The 22,526-nt window shown below is 35.9% G+C and overlaps 1 protein-coding gene across 1 annotated transcript; it reads left to right on the forward strand.

Annotated features, from left to right (window-relative positions):
- The first annotated feature begins 484 nt into the window (after positions 1-484).
- On the forward strand, positions 485-19,254 carry rragd (ras-related GTP binding D). The gene is made up of 7 exons (XM_079631983.1): positions 485-960; positions 3,864-4,159; positions 5,901-6,100; positions 6,193-6,307; positions 7,998-8,140; positions 9,312-9,460; positions 12,704-19,254. The coding sequence occupies exons 1-7, from the start codon at positions 834-836 to the stop codon at positions 12,853-12,855; spliced, it is 1,182 nt and encodes a 393-aa protein (XP_079488109.1). The 5' UTR covers positions 485-833; the 3' UTR covers positions 12,856-19,254.
- The last annotated feature ends 3,272 nt before the right edge of the window (positions 19,255-22,526 follow it).

Raw genomic sequence — 22,526 nt, forward strand, 5'->3', positions numbered from 1 at the left:
TCTGTCTTTGGCTTTGAAATCCATATTTGGTTTCTGAAATAATAAAAAAGTAGATAATTTCGACTAGCATCTAGAAATTTTATAAAATTATGATATATTTATAATATTTATATTTACTAATACGTAGTAGCCTATTTAATTTATATAATAAATTAACGTAAACTATTTAATACTATTTAATATTAATAATACTAATACATACATTAAAGTTAAAATGTCATCAAAAATTTGATTTATATATTAATATACATAAATTACAGTATTATCATTATTGTTGTGTTATATATTCAATTATTATATTATTATTTTTTAATATATTATTATACATTGTTTTAATGTTTTTTGTTGTTTGTTTTTTGCCATTTGTTGTACACTTACTTTAGCATTCATGTGTAATATAATAAAATAACAACAATAAACGAGAAAAATAAACTATTATAGGCGAAGTTTACTAAACAAGTGTGGAGTTTTTACAGTCTATGGTGTGGAGGGAGGAAAACTACATCTCCCGAGATCCACAGTGAAAGACAGTCATCGTTGGAGTCCATGCATGGCCTGTTTGTTTGGGGAAGGGAGTCGTCTGTCCTCTCACTCTTCTCTCACAAAGTTCTTCTGCACTGCAACTCTTGCTTCATTCTGAGATGACGGTGATGAATAGTCACAATGTGCTGTGATTCCTCACGCAGGCGGGCTGGTGTGTGTGTGTGTGTGTGTGTGTGTGTGAGAGAGAGAGAGAGGGGGGGAGGTGAAAGTTCACCATGGCTTGGCCATATCAGGTGACAATGTGGAAAAGTTTGGCCGCCTCCTCAGATTAAATTTCTCAAACTCAGAGAATGACAAGCGAAAGGAACTACAATGAAGTGGACGGAGAAAACGAAGCGCTGTCGTTCGAATATTACGACGATGATGATTTCGACACATTCACTGACGGGGACGGAGACTGCGGCTGTGATGAAGGAGGTTAGGGGATAGATTTAATTTTGCACTCATAAATAAGGGCTCATCTATATTTTACATGTTTCTAAACGGGCGCAAAGTGTAATTCCATTACAAAAGATGGTAACAGTAATTCCCTCTAAAATACAACAGTTAGTTTGTAACTTACAAGTCACAGAACTGTGGTTACTTGATGTTATTAGCCACAAAATGTAATAAATAAATAAGAAATTCTCAATTAAATATTCTGTAAGGTTCTTACAATGTTTGAGATTATATTTAAATGTATTATATTTTAAAAGTAGGCCTACTAACAATAGTTTCAACAACTAGTGTTTTATTGGAAACTAGTTTGGTAAATATTTATGAGGGATTTATTAATAGGCTAAGCTGTGGTAACTTGATTATTTAAATATATATATATATATATATATATATATATATATATATATATATATATATATATTCTGCAAGCTTCGTACACCATTTGAGATTAAATTGTATTATGGTTTTAAGTAACGTTACTACTGTAAGGTGTTTTGATGGGAACTGTGTTTTGGTAAATGTTCATAAGAGATTTATTAAAAAGGGGGCTGTATTACTACATTAAAACAGGTGATTTGGCATTAGCCACCACTGCCCACCAGTTTAATTAAAACATTTTTTTGCTAGCCTACTTCAAACAGTGATATGGGTTTGAAAGCAGCAACAAACTGGATGATTCTGTTTATACCATGGTAATTTACCAGCATTGTTAAGTTAAAGCGGTCATTGGTATTTAAATGAAAGGGCTAAAATTGCGGTCACTGTTATTTACATCAGCTATCACTCATTAGATCTAACATTCTGCCTGCTTTAAATCAGACACAGAGATAAAGTAGTGTGGTAAGGTTATGTTTATTTGAATGAATTAGCCTATGAAGAGAGAGAGAGATGCGTGTGGGTGTGAATTCCCTGCGTCTGTGCAGCGTCAGCTATGAAGCTGTGAGTTTAATTACTTCAAAAACAGCGACTCTACAACCTCCTTGCTGCGTAATATAACGTAGAGATTTAGTAGAAAAGTTAATTTATTAACAATAAAAGTCACAGGGCAGCTAGTTTCTGTGCTCCTGTTTCTGTTTTGGCGCAGCGCTATCTTCGATCAGGGTTGCCAGGTCTGCATAACAAAACCAGCCCGATTGCTATTCAAAACAAGGAATCACAGCCAAAACTAGCTCGCTTCAACCCGTGAAAACAGTGTGAAAGTGGCCCAATTCTGCGGGAAAACCACTGTCTCCGATCTCCAAATTAGTTGTTTACCCGTTTAACAAACACCAACACACTGCTACTCCTCCTCACTATGTGGTGCCCCTGTTAAACACTTCGATAAACACTGCAGGCTGTATTTTGAGACTAGAAGTGTCCCTCAGTCTCACCAAATGCAGTTGACATTCCTCAGCTGAGAGCTAGCAAGGTCACAGTCATCAAATCATCTGCAGCATGTGATATGAAGGAGTGGAATGCCAGTGTAGGCTGTGCCCACAACTCTACACTCATGGCCTCTACCAGTCATCCTGCTGATATGATTTAAACTGATGGGATTAGTATGCCATTTCTCTTTTCACTTCTTAGCTATACATGCCTAATTGAGATTGTAGGAACTTGTCCCCAGCAGATGTTATTAACGGCAGTTTGTGGCAACGTTCAGGCCTCTTTTAGATGTTAAAGTATTGTGCAATGATGCAGAATGATACTGTTTTGAAATTAAATAAATATGACAATTATTCTAATGCCGCCTTTAATCTTTAAGATGTTTTGTGTCAAGATGTTTCATGGTTTCGGCTACCTACAGACAAAAAAAACATGTTTAGCCATCATTTTTGTTATCCTCACTTGCAGCTCTTTTTTAGGTGTACTTTCATTTTGGACTAGTTATTATCATTTTGAATACATGACTTTCAATCAAATACTTTCTGTATTGGCTACAGTACACATAACCAATGTCAATCTTTACTCTGACTAAAGATAGCCTTGAGTGATGCCGGTAACCATAGTGACAAGATAATCTCAGACTTGGTAGTAAATATCAAGGCTTTGTGTAGTTTTTTTGAAGATGTAATTTTTTGAGTAATTCAATACACTCCAGCTGTTGTCATTCTTCAAATATTTGGTTATAGATGTGTCTCTCTATAAACACAGATTACCCTAATATTAGTGATTGACAGCAAAATCTCATGCTATAGGCGACATCAGTGACATGACAGACTTTTAGCTGTTAAAGGGATAGTTCACCCAAAAAAATGAAACGAACACAAAAGAAGATATTTTAAAGAATATTGGTAACAACAAGATAGTTTATGGTCCCCATTGACTTGCATAGTATTTTTTTTCCTACTATGGAAGTCAATGGATTACGTTAACTGTTTGATTACCAACTTTATTTGAAATATCTTCCGTTGTGTTCACCAGAAGAAAGAAACTTGTACAGGTTTTGAACAACATGAGGGCGAATATATACCCAAAACCCAACTCACTCACATTTCCTGGAAATGTAAGGTTGTCACTCTTATTCCTATCAGAACTGTGTAAAAAAAGGGACATATATATAGCATTACAGAACAAAACCGACAATACTATAGTACTATGCATACTTTAGTGACAACATAAATTAGTAAACAAACGTAAAATGCATTTAACAATAGAAATCTTATGTAACAACGTAAAAGGCTTTACTGTCACTTTTGGTCATTTTCATGCATCCTTGCTAAATAAAGATATTAGAATAAATCTTACTGACCCCAAACTTTGAACAATAGTTGTAGTATAGCTGTCACTAGCAGTTCATTTTGGCTCAGTTCAGTTGTTTGAATTCTGCCTTTGGTTTACCATTAACCAAAACTAGCCTGCGTGTTTATGATGCTGTGTTCCTGTGTTTGGCTGTTGTTCAGTGCTGGGGTTCAGTGATCCGTTCAGCAGTGAGGTGAAACCGCGGATCCTGCTCATGGGCCTGAGGCGAAGTGGCAAGTCTTCCATTCAGAAAGTTGTATTCCACAAGATGTCACCCAACGAGACTCTCTTTCTGGAGAGCACCAATAAGATTTGCAGAGAGGATGTTTCCAACAGTTCCTTTGTCAGCTTCCAAATCTGGGACTTTCCTGGTCAGATAGATTTCTTCGACCCCACATTCGACTATGAGATGATATTTCGTGGCACAGGGGCTCTCATCTTTGTCATAGACTCTCAGGTGAAATATCTATCTATCTATCTATCTATCTATCTATCTATCTATCTATCTGTCTGTCTGTCTGTCTGTCTGTCTGTCTGTCTGTCTGTCTGTCTGTCTGTCTATCTTTCTGTCTGTCTGTCTGTCTGTCTGTCCCTATCTATCGGTCTATCTTTCTGACTGTCAGTCCCTATCTATCTGCCTGTCTTTCTCTTTCTATCTGTCTGTCTGTCTATCTATCTATCCATCCCTATCCATCTGTCTGTCTATCTATCAGTCCCTATCTGTCTGTCTGTCTGTCTCGCTGCCTGTCTTTCTCTTTCTATCTGTCCCCATCCATCTATCTGTCTGTCTGTCTGGCTGTCTATCTCTCTATCTATCTATCTATCTATCTATCTATCTATCTATCTATCTATCTATCTATCTGTCTTTCTCTTTGTCTGCCTATATATCCATCCCTGTCTGTCTGTCTTTCTCTTTCTATCGTCTGTCTATCTATCTGTCACTATCTGTCTGTCTGTCTGTCTGTCTGTCTGTCTGTCTGTCTTTCTCCTTCTATCTGTCTGTCTGTCTATCTATCTATCTATCTATCTATCTATCTATCTATCTATCTATCTATCTGTCACTATCTGTCTGTCTGTCTTTCTCTTTCTATCTGTCTGTCTGTCTGTCTGTCTATCTATCTGTCCCTGTCTGTCTGTCTCTCTTTCCATCTGTCTGTCTGTCTATCTATCAGTCCCTATCTGTCTGTCTGTCTGTATCGCTTTCTATCTGTCTGCCTATCTGTCTGTCTTTCTCTTTCTATCTGTCCCCATCCATCCATCTATCTATCTGTCTGTCTGTCTGTCTGTCTGTCTATCTATCTATCTATCTATCTATCTATCTATCTATCTATCTATCTATCTATCTATCTATCTATCTATCTGTCTGTCTGTCTGTCTGTCTGTCTGTCCGTCTGTCTATCTATCGGTCCCTATCTGTCTGTCTGTCTGTCTCGCTTTCTATCTGTCCCCATCCATCCATCTATCTATCTATCTGTCTGTCTGTCTGTCTGTCTGTCTGTCTGTCTATCTATCTATCTATCTATCTATCTATCTATCTATCTATCTATCTATCTCTGTCTTTCTCTTTCTATCTGTCTGCCTGTCTATATATCCATCCCTGTCTGTCTGTCTTTCTCTTTCTATCTGTCTGTCTGTCTATCTATCTGTCCCTATCTGTCTGTCTGTCTGTCTCGCTTTCTATCTGTCTGCCTATCTGTCTGTCTTTCTCTTTCTATCTGTCCCCATCCATCCATCTATCTATCTGTCTGTCTGTCTATCTATCTATCTATCTATCTATCTATCTATCTATCTATCTATCTATCTATCTATCTATCTATCTATCTATCTGTCTGTCTGTCTGTCTGTCTGTCTGTCTGTCTGTCCGTCTGTCTATCTATCGGTCCCTATCTGTCTGTCTGTCTGTCTCGCTTTCTATCTGTCTGCCTATCTGTCTGTCTTTCTCTTTCTATCTGTCCCCATCCATCCATCCATCTATCTGTCTGTCTGTCTATCTATCTATCTATCTATCTATCTATCTATCTATCTATCTATCTATCTATCTATCTCTGTCTTTCTCTTTCTATCTGTCTGCCTGTCTATATATCCATCCCTGTCTGTCTGTCTTTCTCTTTCTATCTGTCTGTCTGTCTATCTATCTGTCCCTATCTGTCTGTCTTTCTGTCTGTCTGTAAAACACACTATAATGTCTTCCTGCACAGGACGATTATGTGGAGGCACTGAGTAGACTTCACCTCACCGTGACAAGAGCCTACAAGGTCAATCCAGATATCAACTTTGAGGTGTTCATCCACAAGGTGGATGGTCTGTCAGATGACCACAAGATTGAGAAACAGAGGGACATACACAAACGAGCCAATGATGATCTAGCCGATGCCGGTTTAGAAAGAATACACTTAAGGTTTGTATTATAACTGCTCAGATATTATGTGGCAGTTTTAAACATATCTTTAGATGTTGGAATTGTGATGTGAAATGTATTATTTCTTTCAGTTTCTACTTGACGAGCATCTATGATCATTCAATCTTTGAGGCTTTCAGTAAAGTTGTGCAGAAACTCATCCCTCAACTCCCCACCCTTGAGAATCTGCTTAACATTTTCATATCTGTGAGTAGCTGAACATCTTTTAGTTATTTGTGTGGCCTACCTCACTAGTATCTTGGTTTCACTTATTTTCAGCATTGATAAATCTTATCATTGATGAATCTATTTTTTGTACTTAGTGTTGAATTAATTATGTTCTTTCTCAATGACTGTTATTATCATTAAGACCTTAGAAATTTTTAGTAATTAATATATATATATATATATATATATATATATATATATATATATATATATATATATATATATATATATATATATTGTGTGCATGAACTGAGGTAGCAAGTATTGACCAATTATGACGTCATTGGTTGTAAAATAATGATGCATTTGAACGTCTTATTTAGAATTAAAAGAGCGATACACTAATTATAACTTGCAAAGTGGTTTCAGTATCATGCAAGAACATGTCAAAAGAAATTATGTATTTGATGTTTTTTGCTTATCATTTTCAAGTATAGACGCATAACCAGAAAGCATAATTTGCTATCTGTTGCGCATTATATATGGTCACATTCATCCATTAGCATGGGTACATTTGCACTGCTCTGTGATTTGCCCCTTGAAGATAAGTATAATGGAAAAAATATTCAACATGATTATTACAAAACCCATTATTATTTATTATGATCTCTCTCAAACGTAATATAATTTCATTGTGCTCGTGTTTTATTTTTATGTTGATCAGAAAAGCAATTACATTTAGCAGAATCATAAATACTTGAGCAGTTCGCCAGCTGGTGGCAGCAGAGGGTAAATTGACATGGTAAAAAGACTGTGCTATACAAGTATGAAAGCTGAACAATTTATAGATTTGACATTATGGAGATTGAAATCTCTTAACCATCTGCCAATGCATTGTGATATTAATCTGTTTTGTATGCATCGTCTGTTTTGATAGATTCGTGTCCTTGATCTCTGTCCCTATACACTGAATATATTTAAATACAATTATTTACATAGATTGTTGTCCAAAAGTTTGGGTCAGTAAGATTTTTTTTTTTTACAGAAGTTAATACTTGTATTCATCAAGGATGCATTGCATTTATTTGAAAAGTGACAGTAAAGACATTTTATAATTTTTCCAAATGTTTTCTATATTAAATAAATGCTGTTTTTTTTCCAACTTTCTATTCATTAAATAATCCTGAAAGAAAAAAAACGAAGAAAGTTTTCAACATTGTTAATAATAATAAATATTTTCTAGCACCAAATCAACATATTAGAATGATTTCTGAAGCATCATGTGACTGAAGACTAAAATTCAGCTAAATTATAATAATGTTTTGCAATATTACAGGTTTGCTGTATTTGTGCTCAAGTAAATGCAGCCTCGTTGAGCATAAAAGATTTTACTTTTGAATGATGTGAACGATGTAGTTATTTAAAATATTATATCAATATTTTATTTTTAATTTATTTAAAGTATTTAACTGCAATTTAAAACCTACTTGTGATGCTTTTACAAACTTAAAAAAAACAGTCACGAAAGTCGCATTTTATCTTGGGAAGAGGATTTCTAGTCTTCCAACAGCTTTTATAGAATTAGATGCTTTTTCTAACAGTACTTGCAATGCAGTTGATTACTTGGTTGCGTAATTCATTTCCACTTCAAAGTGTTCTAAGATATGATGTCCTGTTATGCTGCATTTCTTCTTAAGAATAACTGCTGACCCCTAACCTCTCATTGCAGAATTCAGGGATTGAAAAGGCTTTTCTCTTTGATGTGGTTAGTAAGATTTACATAGCAACCGACAGCAGCCCGGTGGACATGCAGACCTACGAGTTGTGTTGTGACATGATAGATGTGGTTATCGACATCTCGTGCATCTATGGGTGAGTGACACCACCATCTCAATCCCATACAGTTCCCTCCACAGTCACAATATGCTATGTAACACGTTCTTATCCCATAGACATGACGCAGCATGGCAAGCCTTGCACCTTCCCTCACTATAATTATAATTTTTTTAAATCTAAAAATACACACAAACATTCTACATGCAACAACTTTGTTTCCCTATAGCCATTGCTGGCTGTGATTAAATCTTTTGTGGATTAGCAGGATATAACTCTGGGATATGTAAACATTGGAAGGGCAGAGAGTTGCACCTCCAGCACCATTGACCCCATTTGTCCTGTAATTTGACGGGACACCGCGGCCTGAGTAGGTACAGGAACGCAGGCCTGACCCGGGGGCCGCACAGCTGTCGGTTCGCAGTGGCTTGCAAGAGCAGATGGGCCACCTCAGCACTATCCCATGAATTGGGGAACAGACAGTACTGTTAACCCTGCGAATTTTAGCCTTAGTCGGTAACTGAGAGGCATGGAGTTTAAGCCACAAAATGGTTATATTCAGTTCGGCCCATTTTTGCATGCCTGCTTGTGGGCTAATTTGTATAATACAAACTTTTATTTATATTTGTACATTAGCCGAGCTGCTGTGGAATTAATTTCCGCAAGCCGGCTTGTTTATTGCTCATTGAAATTAATAAGCTACTTATTTTTTCCCCCCCATTCATCATGTTCCCATTGATCCGTGCTCTCAGTATCAGGAAGCTTCAAATTACACGCTTTATTATGTCGACTCAATTTGTTCATCATCTTTTCTGTGCTTTCTTTTTTGTGTGAAAATATTTCTATATTTGTAATATCCATGCATAATAGCATAAATTTGTTTGGTTATAAAAGCAGGGGATTATGACAGGGCATCTGTTCATTTTGATAATTACGATTTGAATCAACATCTGTTCCACACAGATACAATTTAAAAAAAAAAAATTCAACTGTAGTCTGTTCTTTAGCTAAATTAGGAAAGGAAGCCGCCTGTCCGGGACATGTTCATTACAGACTCATTATTGAAGGACAAGTGCAAAAAAAACAAAAACACGTTTAATGTCTCTGGAACTGCTGAACACAAGGAAGACATGATGAGAGGTTGTTTTGTTTTCGGGTTGTGATTTATTTAATTTTTTTACTTGTTCTTTTTATATATATTTATATACAGATTGACTGGAGATGAGGCAGGAACTCCATATGATAAAGAATCCATGGCCATAATCCACTTGAACAATACTACGGTCATGTACCTAAAAGAGGTCACCAAGTTCCTTGCCCTGGTGTGTTTCCTCAGGGAAGAGAGTTTTGAGAGGAAAGGTGAGCTTTCTGGACAAGGAAATATGTTTGGTGTAATATTATTGTTTAAATGTGTTGCCTTTTTTCCATTTAGGGGAGACCAGGGCTAGTTGTCACATGGAGAAATAGTCTCAAGGGCTACTTAGCGTCTCAGTAACATTGAGATTTTGAGTCCAATGATAAAAATGGTTGTTTTCTTTAGCATTTTTTTTGTGTGTGTGTGTGTGGCTTTATATTAAGTATTAAGGTCTGATCATCATATACACTACTGTTCAAAAGTTTAGGGTGTGTAAGATTTTTTATGTTTTTTTTTAAAGAAGTATTTTATGTAATACCATTACAAGTTTTCTATTTTAGTATATTTTATGTAATTTATTCATGTAATTGGCCATGTATTCATGTAATTCAGCAAAGCTGAATTTTCAGTAGCCATTATCCCATCTGAGTCTTCAGTGTCACATGATCTGTCAGAATTAATTCAAATGTGCTGATTTGGTGCTCAAGAAACATTTTGTAACATTATAAATGTCTGTTATAACTGTCACATTTGATCAATTTAAAGCATCCATGCTGAGTAAAAGTATTAATTTAAAATGATCCTTTTTAACTTTTAAAGACTTCTTTTCAAATAATTGTCAATAAACAGTTGATTCCCATTGTGACGAGTTGCCACATGTAGTGGCATTCTCCAATAGCAGTTAAGATGCGTTTAATTGAACTGAGTATTTTCTTTCCTTAGCAATGATGGTAGACTAGAAATGTGATTTTATGTAGATTTTATGTAGCCAAGCACAAACTGGCTAATACTCACTGGAGTGAAAAGTGACAACAAGCCCCTGTCTCCAGTTATCAATAGCTATTATTTTTACTGCTCCACCAAAATCCATCCTTTAAAGGGATAGGACCTGCATGAGTTTCTTTCTTCTGTTGAACATAAAAAAGATATTGTGAAGAATGTTGGTAATCAAACAGTTGATGGTAGCCATTGACTATCATATAGCAGGAAAAAAATACTAAACTGTTTGAAATCAAACTGTTTGATTACCAACATTCTTTCAAATATCTTCTTTTGTGTTCAACAAAAGGAAGGAACTCATAGGCTACAGGTTTTGAACAACTCGAGGGAGAAAATCTAAAACTATTCCTTTAAGTGTGATCAAAAAACAGCTGATAGAAAAATTAGCATGGGCCATATCTTTTTTTAACAATTCCCTCATGCAGAACAAACAGAGATTAAACTGGGACAACAGGAATGACATATAGATCAGCTTTTACTAAAAGCTGTTTTTAGCAATTACAGCTACAGTACATTTGTCTTAAATCAGTCATAAAAAAGCTGCAGGTGTAAGCTGCACTCGCATGAGAGAATGGGATAATTAGTGGAATGGAATCCTTGGGAGGCTAATGAAGTTTGAAATATTCATGCTAGGAAATACTAGGGTTAGGTAGAGTATCATGAGAAATCATATTAGTCAGTGGGGAAAACAAGGCATATTATATAGGCGTGGATTTGTTCAGAGGAAACCTACAGCACTGACTTTGATGACATAACTTAGCATTTAAAGACAGTCATACATAGTAATATATACATTATAATTATTTATTCGCGCTAATAGATCTTTAACTGAACTGATAAATTTTTTTCCAGAGGCTATTTTACACCAAGTGAATACAGCAGTATTTTCTTTGCATTAAGTGTAAATGGTACCATAGTTCGATTTTATACTATACATATAGTGGCAGATACTATTTGCACCTCAATGTATTGTAGTACATTATAAAATGGTATGCGATAGTACCAAAATATTAATTTATATGATTATTAGCGCTGTCAAATCATTTAATCTAGATGAATTTGATGTTTGATGCATTTTAAATGTATGTGTGTGTGTATACATACATATATATATCACTGTATATTCATTTATATATATGAAGAAGAAATGTGGGGAACTGGTAAATTTTTCTGTTCAAATTAAAGTTCCTTTAAGGCAAGTCATTTCACTTTTCGGCCATCTTTGAAACGCCTCTCGGTCAGCTTTTTCAGTCATGCAAGTACAGCTATCTCTTTAAAAGGGGAAACTTAAAATTCACCAAATCTGTTCACCAAGCTTAAGATTAAATTTCATATTTGAAATCACCAATGAAATCTGACAACAACGGTCTCATAATTTTGTTTTCTAAATGCTGAAATCATGAAAAAAATCTGCATTCTGCATGTGCAATCATAAGCTTGCGTCTCAGAACAATGCAGCTGCCTTTAAAATCCCTTTTTGCTATAGAAACAGTCAGTGACGCAATGCCCTTTCATTTAGACGGTGGGACTTAGTCCACCAAATTGCACATTGCACTTTCTCCCATTCATAGGTGCCAATTCAAAATCTGCATCCTTCGAAGGCCGCGAAGGTCGGACTGAGCGTTGTTAAATGGCCGGTCTAGCCTACGGAGGGCTATTCTTGTCGCCAACAACTGTGACAGCTGCCCAGCTTTTTTGAAAGTTATACTAAATTGTCTGAAAACAAAACAGGGTTCACAAACTGTCTAAATATATTCACCATTGTCCATTTCTGTATATAATAAAGAGTATAAACTAGATAATCGCATCTTAGTAAGATATGTCAACATTTGAACCGCTTTAAAGTGTATTTTTATTATTTTTTTTATAAGTTAAAACCGAATAATTGCATTTAAAAGTATAATTCGACGATTTCTCTAAAAAAATCCTGTCGTCACTGGCGTGCAATAAATTATGGGGTAGGCAAGGCCGAAAAGGATCCATTAGTTGTATCCTTCATTTCACGGGAAACGAAGGACGTATTTTGAGGCCGCATTTGAGGGAGCCTTCGAATTGGGTCAGCCTTCATCGTGTAGCGGTGACGCAATCGGCCTTCAAATGCGTCTTATGAAGGATGCAGCCTCTGAATTTGAATGTAGCAATAGTAATGAGTGCACCATCTTTGTACTGTATATCTTAAGTCTTTGGTTAAACTGAATATTTCATAATTTGTGAGTACATAAAGCCAGTTAGCACCCATTAAGTATTACTGAATATTTTACACTAACTTTCATAGCACAGCTGCATGTAGGTGTTAGTAAATGTTTAATGTAGATTTTTTCGTCATTCTCTGGATCAAAGCTAAATGACATCTCTTGTTATGTGTGTCACAGTCTTAATTCAAAGTGCATTTATGCAGTGGTCTAATTTGGGATTGGGTCGAACGACTTCCTACCGCAGGCTAGTTACACTTCTCTTTGCTCACACAGGACTTATCGACTACAATTTCCACTGTTTCAAGAAAGCCATAGAGGAGGTGTTTGACGTGCGCTTGAAAGTGCAGAGGAGTCGGAAGCTTCTGAGCCAGAGGAGGTGGAGCAGACAGACCGTGCCAAACGGGACTCAGGTGCATCCTCATTGAAGAGCATTGAAAGCCGTCCAGCCTGTTACAATGACTCGAGTGTGAAGGATTCACACAGACTTTACTTGAGCTCCGAGTCTTTTTCAGGGCCACTTACTGCTCTTCAGCAATCCAAAAGGGCAATACAGACTGATTTGTGCGTTAAATATCTTGCACGTCTAACTTAGCCATCCATGTTTTACTTTTTACTGTTCACAAAGATTTTTCTTTTCAATAATATTTTTTTACTGAAAAAATAAATAAATTAGGCTACAGTTTCCCACAAAATACATGGTAAAAGCCATTTCCAAAGTCACTAAAGCAAGATATTTATTGCATACAGTAGGGCACAAACATGTCATTTAACTTCTAAATGCACTATAAAAGAAGAAAGAAATTTAATTGCTCAATTAAAACAGAATTTCCCCCTTTTAATTCAGAATTATTTATATTTATCACTGCCCCTGCTGATGTTTTTTACTTTGTCATTTGTTCATGGTTAAATGGCTGTTCAGTTTCATAAATATTTTACTTTATTAACTTAAAATTGTAATTTATGTTTGTCAGAAACTTCTTTAGGGCCACTTACTGCTCTTCAGCCATCCAAAATGAAAATACAGACTGTTTTGTGCATTAAATATCTTGCACGTCTAACTTAGCCATCCATGTTTTAACTGGCTTATTTAATGGCTTAAAATTAAAAATGACTTTCCTATTTTGATTCATAATTATTTATTTTTATTACCCCTACAGATGATTTTTGATCTGATTTAATCTTTTGAATTTTTTTGTTTATTTACTTGAAGTTGTAAAGTGTATCAGAAACTTTAAGTTAAAGAAGCAAATGATTGTTGGTGTTGCGTACATCAGTGGTTCTCAATTAAGGGGTCGGGACCCACTAGGGGGCCTCAGCAAACTTCCAAGGGGGCTGCAGGATGACTTAAAATAATATATATTATTAATATGTTATTATTAACACAATTAAAGTCAGCATGAAATCAAAATGGCCAGTTCCTATTTTTTTTATGGGATATTCCAGTATTTATCCTTCTGGCAGCCACTTCTCTTCTCTGATGACGTATTTTTTGGCGCAAGGGCGGGACAACCTGTCACTCACATGAGATCACAGCAAAAGCCGTTTCACTCGGACATACGTCACAATAGAGAAGAAAAGACTATCGTAACTTCGGTTTCATGTCGACTTTAATACTAATAATTAAAAAATAAAATATTGAAAAATATATTATTAAATAGATATTTATATAAAAAATAGATAAAATCAAGTAGACATTTATTTTTTAATTTTTCCCCCTTTCAGTAAATATTAGGGGCCAAGTACCGAAGATGCGTAGGCACCTATTGAATCCGTTGGCGTTCTTATTATTATTCTTCCATTTCTTCTTTTTTCGCTCTCGAGTCTATGGCAGCCCATAGAACTGCTTGCAGGCAAGTTATGAAATTTGGCACACTCAGAGGACAGTCTGAGCTGCCATCATAGCAAATTTGGAGTCTCTAACTCGCCCTCTAGCGCCACCAACTGTCCAAAGCTGCACTCACGTTTATTTTCACGTCAATTTTCCCATATCGGCCATTTTTAATTTTGTAGTAAAATGCTTTATTTTTACGAACGCATTGGTGCATCATTACAAAACTATGTATGTGTCTTCGCCACCATGCCCTGACAGTACTCAAAATGTTTCAGAGCAGCACCACCTTGTGGTCAAAAGTTATAATAAAGTTTCCAAAAATGCTAATAACTTTTGATTAAATTAGCATATTGAAATGAAACTGGTCTTAATAGATTCTTTGGGTCATGCCGAGAACATACCAATTTTGCCATAATCGGCAGGACTTCCTGTCTGCCATTTTGATTTTCTATAAAAACCTAAATTTTCTTCAAGACTAAAATCGAATGGTTTCATCTGTAGACCATGCCGGTAAAAAGTTATGGATTTCATGTCAATAGACGAAACTGTTTTCATATACCGCATCGACAAAGTTGATGGGTTAATGCCAAAATGACTCTGAGGGCCCCATTTTAACGATCTGAAACGTGAGTATCAACCGCGATACGCAAGTAACTTTGTGGGCGGATCTCGCCGCAAAATCTAAAATGGGTTGGTCTGAAGTAGCTTCATTACTCATAGGTGTGGTTTGGGCGTAACATGCAATAAACCAATCAGTGCGTCATCTCACATTCCCTTTAAAAGCAGGCGCGCTTCTTCCATAGCGGATTGCTATTATAATGGCGGATTTGCCAGGCGCACGCAACTTACATGATGTCCTTATATACCTATGTGTCTTGCCACTATTGATCAAACAGGTTTGATCCGTCATTACTACAATTAGCCTGAATAATTTGGGTAAATGTTTAAGCTAGATTTATGCCTATTTTTTCACATCTTCATGGACACCACAATGATTTCCCTCGTGTGGTAATATTTTTCCTTGCAATTATGTGTAGTTTGTAAAAATGGGAACTGCCACTTCTGTGTAGATGAGAGAAGCAAAGTGTATGCGCGTTGTGCACACGCTACATTATGGCCAAGAATGCGCCCTTAAAATAGCCTCTGAATAACGCTCCACTGACATTAGACTAGGGTTTTCCTGGTCAGTGGCGGAATTGTTTTCTGAAACCGCAAAATAGCACCAGGGAACGTTTGCGCCGGAACACGCCGCCTCTTTTCGCTGAATTAAATGAAAAAAAAATGGAAAAAAACAAGCAGCTTTGTCATAAATAAAACAGAAATACTGGATAAAATATCTTACTGTCACACTTGCTGTGTATAAAACACACTTGCTGTGTATATATATATATAATCAAAAAGACTTGAGGAAATGAACGCAAATGGCGCTTTGTACACACAAGCTTACCATACCAACGCAAAACAAAGGACTGAAGAAACTAAGGGCTTAAATAGACAGGGATGGTAATCAACAGAACATCGAACAGGTGAGGACAAATTAGTAACCATAGTAACAAACAAGTGGCAGGAAAACTGATCACAAAGAAAACTAGGTCAAAGCAAAACACAGGGACAAGAAATCAAGCAAAACAGATCATACATGTGACACTTACCTTATATGGATGGGCCTTCGAAAATTGTTGCACAATGGGGGGACCTTCCAGTCAAAAAGGTTGAGAACCACTGGTATATACAGTTGGCAGATTTTCTACATTTAAAGTGTAATAATTTGCTTAATATTTATTTATTTTGTCACTCACAACTATGGTAAAATAATTTTTATTTCACTTCCATGTATCCAACTTATTTGAAAATATATTGTTGCTAAAATGTTCTTATTCTGACAAATGCAAGAAGCGTTGTATCTTCTCTCCCAAACACTTTTCCCTTTCCAGGCCATCCACTCTTAGCTTTTGCTCGCAAGGAACAATTAACTTCTTTGGCGTCACCGGAAGTACATGGTCCCGCCTCCGCCCAGACGCTAATATCATGTAACTGATTTCAGAGGTTGGTGTGTGTTGTCAGGGTTTTAATGCCTACGCAATGGAAGTGTCTCGCTGCGGGTTAGAGCGCCAGTGCTAATCCCAGGGGATACCTTTGCTTCGGCAATGAGGGCTGATGGGTAAATCTCATGAGGTCAGAGCCGCTTATGCAAGAGCTGCTCCACTCTGGATGGACACTAAATCATCTGTAGTGAAACTACAATGTGTTATGTAAGACAATTTCATGTTTGGTATTATAATCTCTATCAGCAGGCCAAACGCTATTTACTCGGCTAGAGCAAGGACGCATCTGTGACTGAGGGCTTTTCCCCTTGTGCTTATGTATTGTTAAGGCACATAAGTGAGGTTGAAGTGAAAGTTGAAACTCTCCCAGTGTGAATATATTGGAATCTAGGAAAGACTCTTTCCTCGCAGCATTTTAAATAGCGTTGCTGTCAAACCGAGTGTTTTTTAAATCTATCAGCCATAGTGGTTTTATCAGTCACAACTAGTCAGCACAGCGACTATAGTGAACATACCAATCAGAAGCTGTCATAGAGGATTAGATTGCTTCGAGACTTAAGCTGTCGCTCCACATTAAGAAAAGGCTTTATGGGCTCTTTACAAGGTCTTCATTGATTGGGTGAAAAGAGAGCAGTCTTCATGTAACTCGTGCTGTCAGACATGAAGTACACGTCAGACACATGTCAAGTTATCCAGATACTTCCGCTTCATGCCGTTCTTCCAAGTACACAGACACTGTTGATGGGTTTTCAATGTATATTTAAACTCAACATTATGAGTGAAGCACATTCACTTTTAAAAAGAAAATCATTAGTAGGCCTTATGCTTTGAAAATGAACAACAAGAAGTCGTTAAAACATACGGATTGGATAAACATTAATAAAAGTTTAATGACATTCCTTGTCTTTGAATATACACTAACTAATGCTTTTACCAGCATATATAACTCAATATATAGAGTAATGGCCTAAGAAGTAATGTTTGGTCTAGGAAAATTGACATCTTCAATTGAAAATATTTTCCTCCTAATCAAACTAGATAGATAGATAGATAGATAGATAGATAGATAGATAGATAGATAGATAGATAGATAGATAGATAGATAGATAGATAGATAGATATATAGATATATAGATATATAGATATATAGATAGATAGATCCTTGTAACTAGATGTTCAAGTTGATTTCAATTTGTGATTTCAAATGAAAGTCAGCGAGGGCGTATATGGCTCAAGAGATGATTTAAAGTCCAGAGGAACTCTCTTCAGTTTTAACCTCTCTTAAAAGTAATCTTTGTTGTTGCATAACTATTGGCCCTGATCAACAGCCCCAGATTCTGTGACGAGCGAGGACAGCCCAGCATCCAGCCCGCGTTTCTTTGACCTCGCCATTTTCCCCGACGGAATGAAAAAGTCGGAGGAAAAACAGCAGATCTGACTTGTGAATTTACCTCCCGCTGACACATGAATATGCAGCCCGAATATTATTATTAACAATTCAGAAGTGCCTCATTAAAGATAACTTATAATTTAGACTCTCAGCATCCAGCAAATCTAAGAACCATTTCAAATTTTCAGGAACCGAGGCAGACATTTAATTTAATGATAAATTAACAATTTAACAATTTAATCTTGTTTTTTTTTTGTGTGTGTGTTTTTTGAGTGACCCATTTTCAAATGCCACAATTTGTTTGCAACCCCCGCAAAAGGAAAATGAAGGTTGTGCTGAAAAAAGAGTTCAATATGCCAATAATTGAAATATAAATGATTTGAAAACTTTTCAATTACATTTTATGTGCCCTTGTGTTGGCAATGCTAACAACAGTCCTTATTTTCTCTTGTATTGACAGAGATTGCAAGTGTTTTACGCCTTTAGGTTAAAGGTTAATGACAACAGATGTTTTAGTTTTTGTTCTTTGCAGTTCTTAATGCAGCATGTCACATGTTTCTCGAGTTTAGATTAAACGTCAGATCAGTAATCATACATGTGGCAAAACACAAGAGCACATGTGAGCTTTTCTTCAGTTAATTGTTACAAACTCCACATCCATATTTAAAAAAATCTGCTTATAAATGTAACTTTTGGTACTTAACTATTTTTTTATGTTTATCACCTTGGAAACAGATTTCTAAGGCCATGAAGATCATTCATAAAGCTGAAACATGAAACATTGCGCATGTTTCTCTTGTTTTATTTGTATTGTGTAGAGAGACACTGCATTGAAGTCACTTATGCCAAATATTTTTTTATCAAAACTATTAACTTTACAAAGGCTTTAATTATGATGTCTGTCAAAGGCTAACATAAACAACTTATGTCCAGAATTTTTTACATAAAAGGTTCTCATGGAAATAAAACGGGGTCAGCATACAAAATTTATTTTTTCTTCTTCAGCAATGACCCTAATACATTTTTATTAATACTGGGCATTTCAAACTCCAAAAATGTTTGAATACACTAAAAAGAAGAAAATCTACATTCTTTCATTACACTCATGTGAATTTAATCATAATAAATATAGAATCTATAAAATTGCATGGGCTTTAATGTACTTTTAAACCGTCTGTTTGCTACACTTGAGTTGGAAATGCTCATGAATTAATAATTATCCCATAGTATTCATTAACAGTAATATAACTACTGGTTTATCTTTCTTCTTTGTTGGATTATGCTGAGCTTGCAATCATTTCCCACATATTTAACATCTATTATCGCCTCAATATCTGATTTGTAATTAAAATAATCTTTGAGGCTGGGACCTTTTATGTTATGAGAGAAATCATAGCAAAATTAATATTACAATAATTTACAATGCTTCCTAGAATACTTGATTTTGATTGGCCAGTCCTGGCGTTAAAATATTTTTGCATAATTTACTTATCCAAAGCAACTGAATTTTACTGCACTGTACATAATTATTTTTTTCTTTTATTTTCTTTTGTCAAATCAACTCCGATAACATCATATTTTGAGTTTCTGTTGATTTAACTAATCTCACTCATTGTATGAACTAATTTTTTTTTATTTCAATAAACTCAATATTTTAAGGCAACCATGTGACTTACTTTTTTTTAAGTTAAACCAACAATATTTTTTACAGTTTGTAGTTGTATCTCTCATCACCTTATAGTCATTTTTTCACAAAATCATTTCAACTCAAATCGGTATTTCATGTCATTTTGTATGAGAAATCATAGCAAAATTAATATTACATTAAGTAACATGGCTTGATTTAGATTTTTCAAACTTGATTCTGATTGGCCAATAGTGCATTTTTGCATAATTCACCCAGGCAACATATTTAGTTTCTTATCTCTTGGCACCTTATGGTATTCTTCCTCACACAATAAAATAATTCCAACTTAAATCAATATTTAATGTAAATAATAGTTTGCTAAGAAGCCGTTTAATAAGCGGGACAACGCCTCGCTGTACATAATCTCTATACGATTTAAAGATTAACAGTCTGTATTTCATTACTGCACATACGTTTTGTGTAATTCTTTCATCGTACAGTAGCTCCAGTGAAATGTATATCTCCGCATGAGATTGTTTGCTCGAGTCTTGCAGTTCGCCAAATAATCATTAGATCAGTGCTGAACAAAATACAGTGGAAAAAGACACGACGTGGTTGTCACTCTCCCTTTATTATTTAAATTTGTCAGAGTATTGCATGCGACATTAGTCCACAATTTGAGGTTCTCAGCAGTGTGAACTGCGAGAATGATTCCAGCAACCATCATAGGGCAAATTTAACGCAAAAGAGATCCTACAGTGCTTTGCTCCGCACTTCAAAAGAAGTCGCCTGTCTGCGTGAGCGGTAACCTCCAATCAGAGTCACTCAGATTGACAATCTTTGTCACTTGGCTTTTAGCACAGAGCCAATGTGGCAGCGCTCATTTGGACACAGTTGGGGCTGGATATCATGAGTCTGACATGGCGCGTTTGTAAAGCCTCCTACATGCCATCAGCCACGTCTTTTCAGAAAAGGTCCAAGGATAGCTTTGTTTATATTTGCAATTGAATTTCTCCATTTTGATTCGCAAACACTGCAACACAAAAGCCCTGGCTGTGCAGGGGACAGATTTATCCCTTTAATATGAGAGGCCTGACAAAGTTTTACGTAACGGATCCTTTAGTGACACACTGGCGATGCTCCAGCTCAGTGGCAGGCATCAAGTGGATACGGAGCTGGGGCGTGGCAGCGCTGAATTGCTGTGAAATCCCAGATAAGCTGAGTTTCAGTGGCAGTAGAGCCAGAGCTGAGTGAGTGGGAGGACAAATGCATGAAAAAAAAAAAGAGCCTAACCATCTGCTGCTGTGACAGTGGCAGAAAGGCAGACCTTCAGGCAAGTCCCTGGATGGAGATCCCCCCCCCCCAACACACACACACACACACACACACCAATCTTCTTGTGAAATCTTCATGAGATTGAAAAAAATTCAATTGCATTAGATAACAAAATAGCCTTTTTCTCAGAAATAACTTTACTTTTTGCAATGACTTTGAAAGCAACTGGTGTCTGTCATTTTTGGGAAACGTATGACATCAGTTTTCATCACGGCACAGTTGTTTTAAAATTTCGAGCTTAACAAAATTCAAATGTTTTACTTGAGCTATGTTTCAAAGACATTTGCTTTTGATGTTTAATGAAATCAGATATTTGGGTAACACTTTAAATTAAGGTTTCGTTTGTTAAAGTCGGCATGAAACAACTTGGGAAAATGCAGGATTTTGAAATGTATAGGGCAGGACTGGATTTTGTTAATCGGGAATTGATTGGATTGTTGGATGGTTGTGGTTTGCTATTGCTGTGATCTCATGTGAGTGACAGGTTGTCCCGCCCTCAAGCCAGTAACAAGAAGGAGGGGACGCTATTTCGATTAAAGTTTATGAGGGCACATGAATTCAAAAATACATTGCAACCATGGATAAATCACTGATAATAAATACAAAAAAAACAAGAATTGTCCATATTGATTACATTGTAACTTTGTTCATTTTCATGTAAATAAGTTAATGAAAAATGCTCCTAAAGGATTTATTAATCTTAGTTGATGTTAATGTTACGGAGCCCCCTAATGGGATGTGGTGATGGAAAAAATATTTGAAAAATTATGGAAAAATGACACCTGTTAAAAAGTCGCTGTTTGGATTTAAAGAGTTTATGATTGGATTATTGCAGTGATTATTATGTTTCTGCCATGTTAAATGTTTGGCAACAGTTATTCTAACCCTAATTGGTGGATTGTGTAGCTTTTCATTTCTTAAACAGGAAGACACATCATGGCAATATCCCAGGATGACAATGTCAAGATTCATCAGTCTCGAACTGGGAAAGAATGGTTGGCAGAGAGCATGAACAATCATTTTCACACATGAATTGGCACCTCTGAGTCCAAACCTTAAATTCATTGAAAGTCTTTGGGATGTGCAGACTTTCCAGAGTGCTGGACTCTTGCATTGTCAAGATCGTGACCAAAAATTGATGAACCTCTTGATGGAAATACATTTTGTGATGTTAATTCCATCAAGAGGTGCATTGCTTTTTAAAAAGATGAATAAAGGCCTATAACAAATGTAACACTCATTGTTAGTTAATGCCTAACATGAAGTAATGGGACCTTATTGTAAAGTGTTACCGATATTTGTAATTGTAACAGATACTCATTTATGTTTTCATGCATGTTTTCCAAAATTATTGACATGTAGTGATTCAAAGTTTTTATTTCTAAACTGCATCATTATCATTCAAAGAGACACATTTGCAATTGCAGCCATCGCTCAGAGGACGTAATTTGTCTTGTTGCAAATTAACAAAAGAAAATCCAGCAGTGTTACTGTGGGGTGCCAGTCGTGGCAAACTGCCTTCTGTCTGATGTTCTCTCAACAGGAAAGAAATTACAAATGGAAAGAAACAGTGGGGAAAGGCATTGACTATTTTTTTTTATTCTTTTTCAAATCTCTGGGTTGCTTCTATCAGTTTATTATATCACTAAATAAATAGTTAATTATGATCCTTGTAAGACTGGAAGAAATACAATTCATATGGTTAAAGCCTAATCTTTATGAAATTAAAAAGACATCTTTAGTTGAAACAATGAAACTGAACATATCAGTAGATTTTCACTGGAATATGCATTGCACGCTTTTCATCATTTTGTTTCCATCCGTTTAACTTGGCAAAATAATTTCAACCCAGAGCTGTTTATAGGCCT

The sequence above is a fragment of the Phoxinus phoxinus genome (genome assembly GCF_949152265.1).
Source record: "Phoxinus phoxinus genome assembly, chromosome: 13".
NCBI classification, from domain to species: Eukaryota; Metazoa; Chordata; class Actinopteri; order Cypriniformes; family Leuciscidae; genus Phoxinus; species Phoxinus phoxinus.

Bases quoted from the DNA above. Each gene is read 5' to 3' on its own strand.
- rragd (XM_079631983.1), top strand. From the start codon at position 834: ATGACAAGCGAAAGGAACTACAATGAAGTGGACGGAGAAAACGAAGCG. The intron at 6,308-7,997 runs GTGAGTAGCTGA...CTCTCATTGCAG, and splicing joins TGCTTAACATTTTCATATCT to AATTCAGGGATTGAAAAGGC. The intron at 9,461-12,703 runs GTGAGCTTTCTG...TTGCTCACACAG, and splicing joins AGAGAGTTTTGAGAGGAAAG to GACTTATCGACTACAATTTC.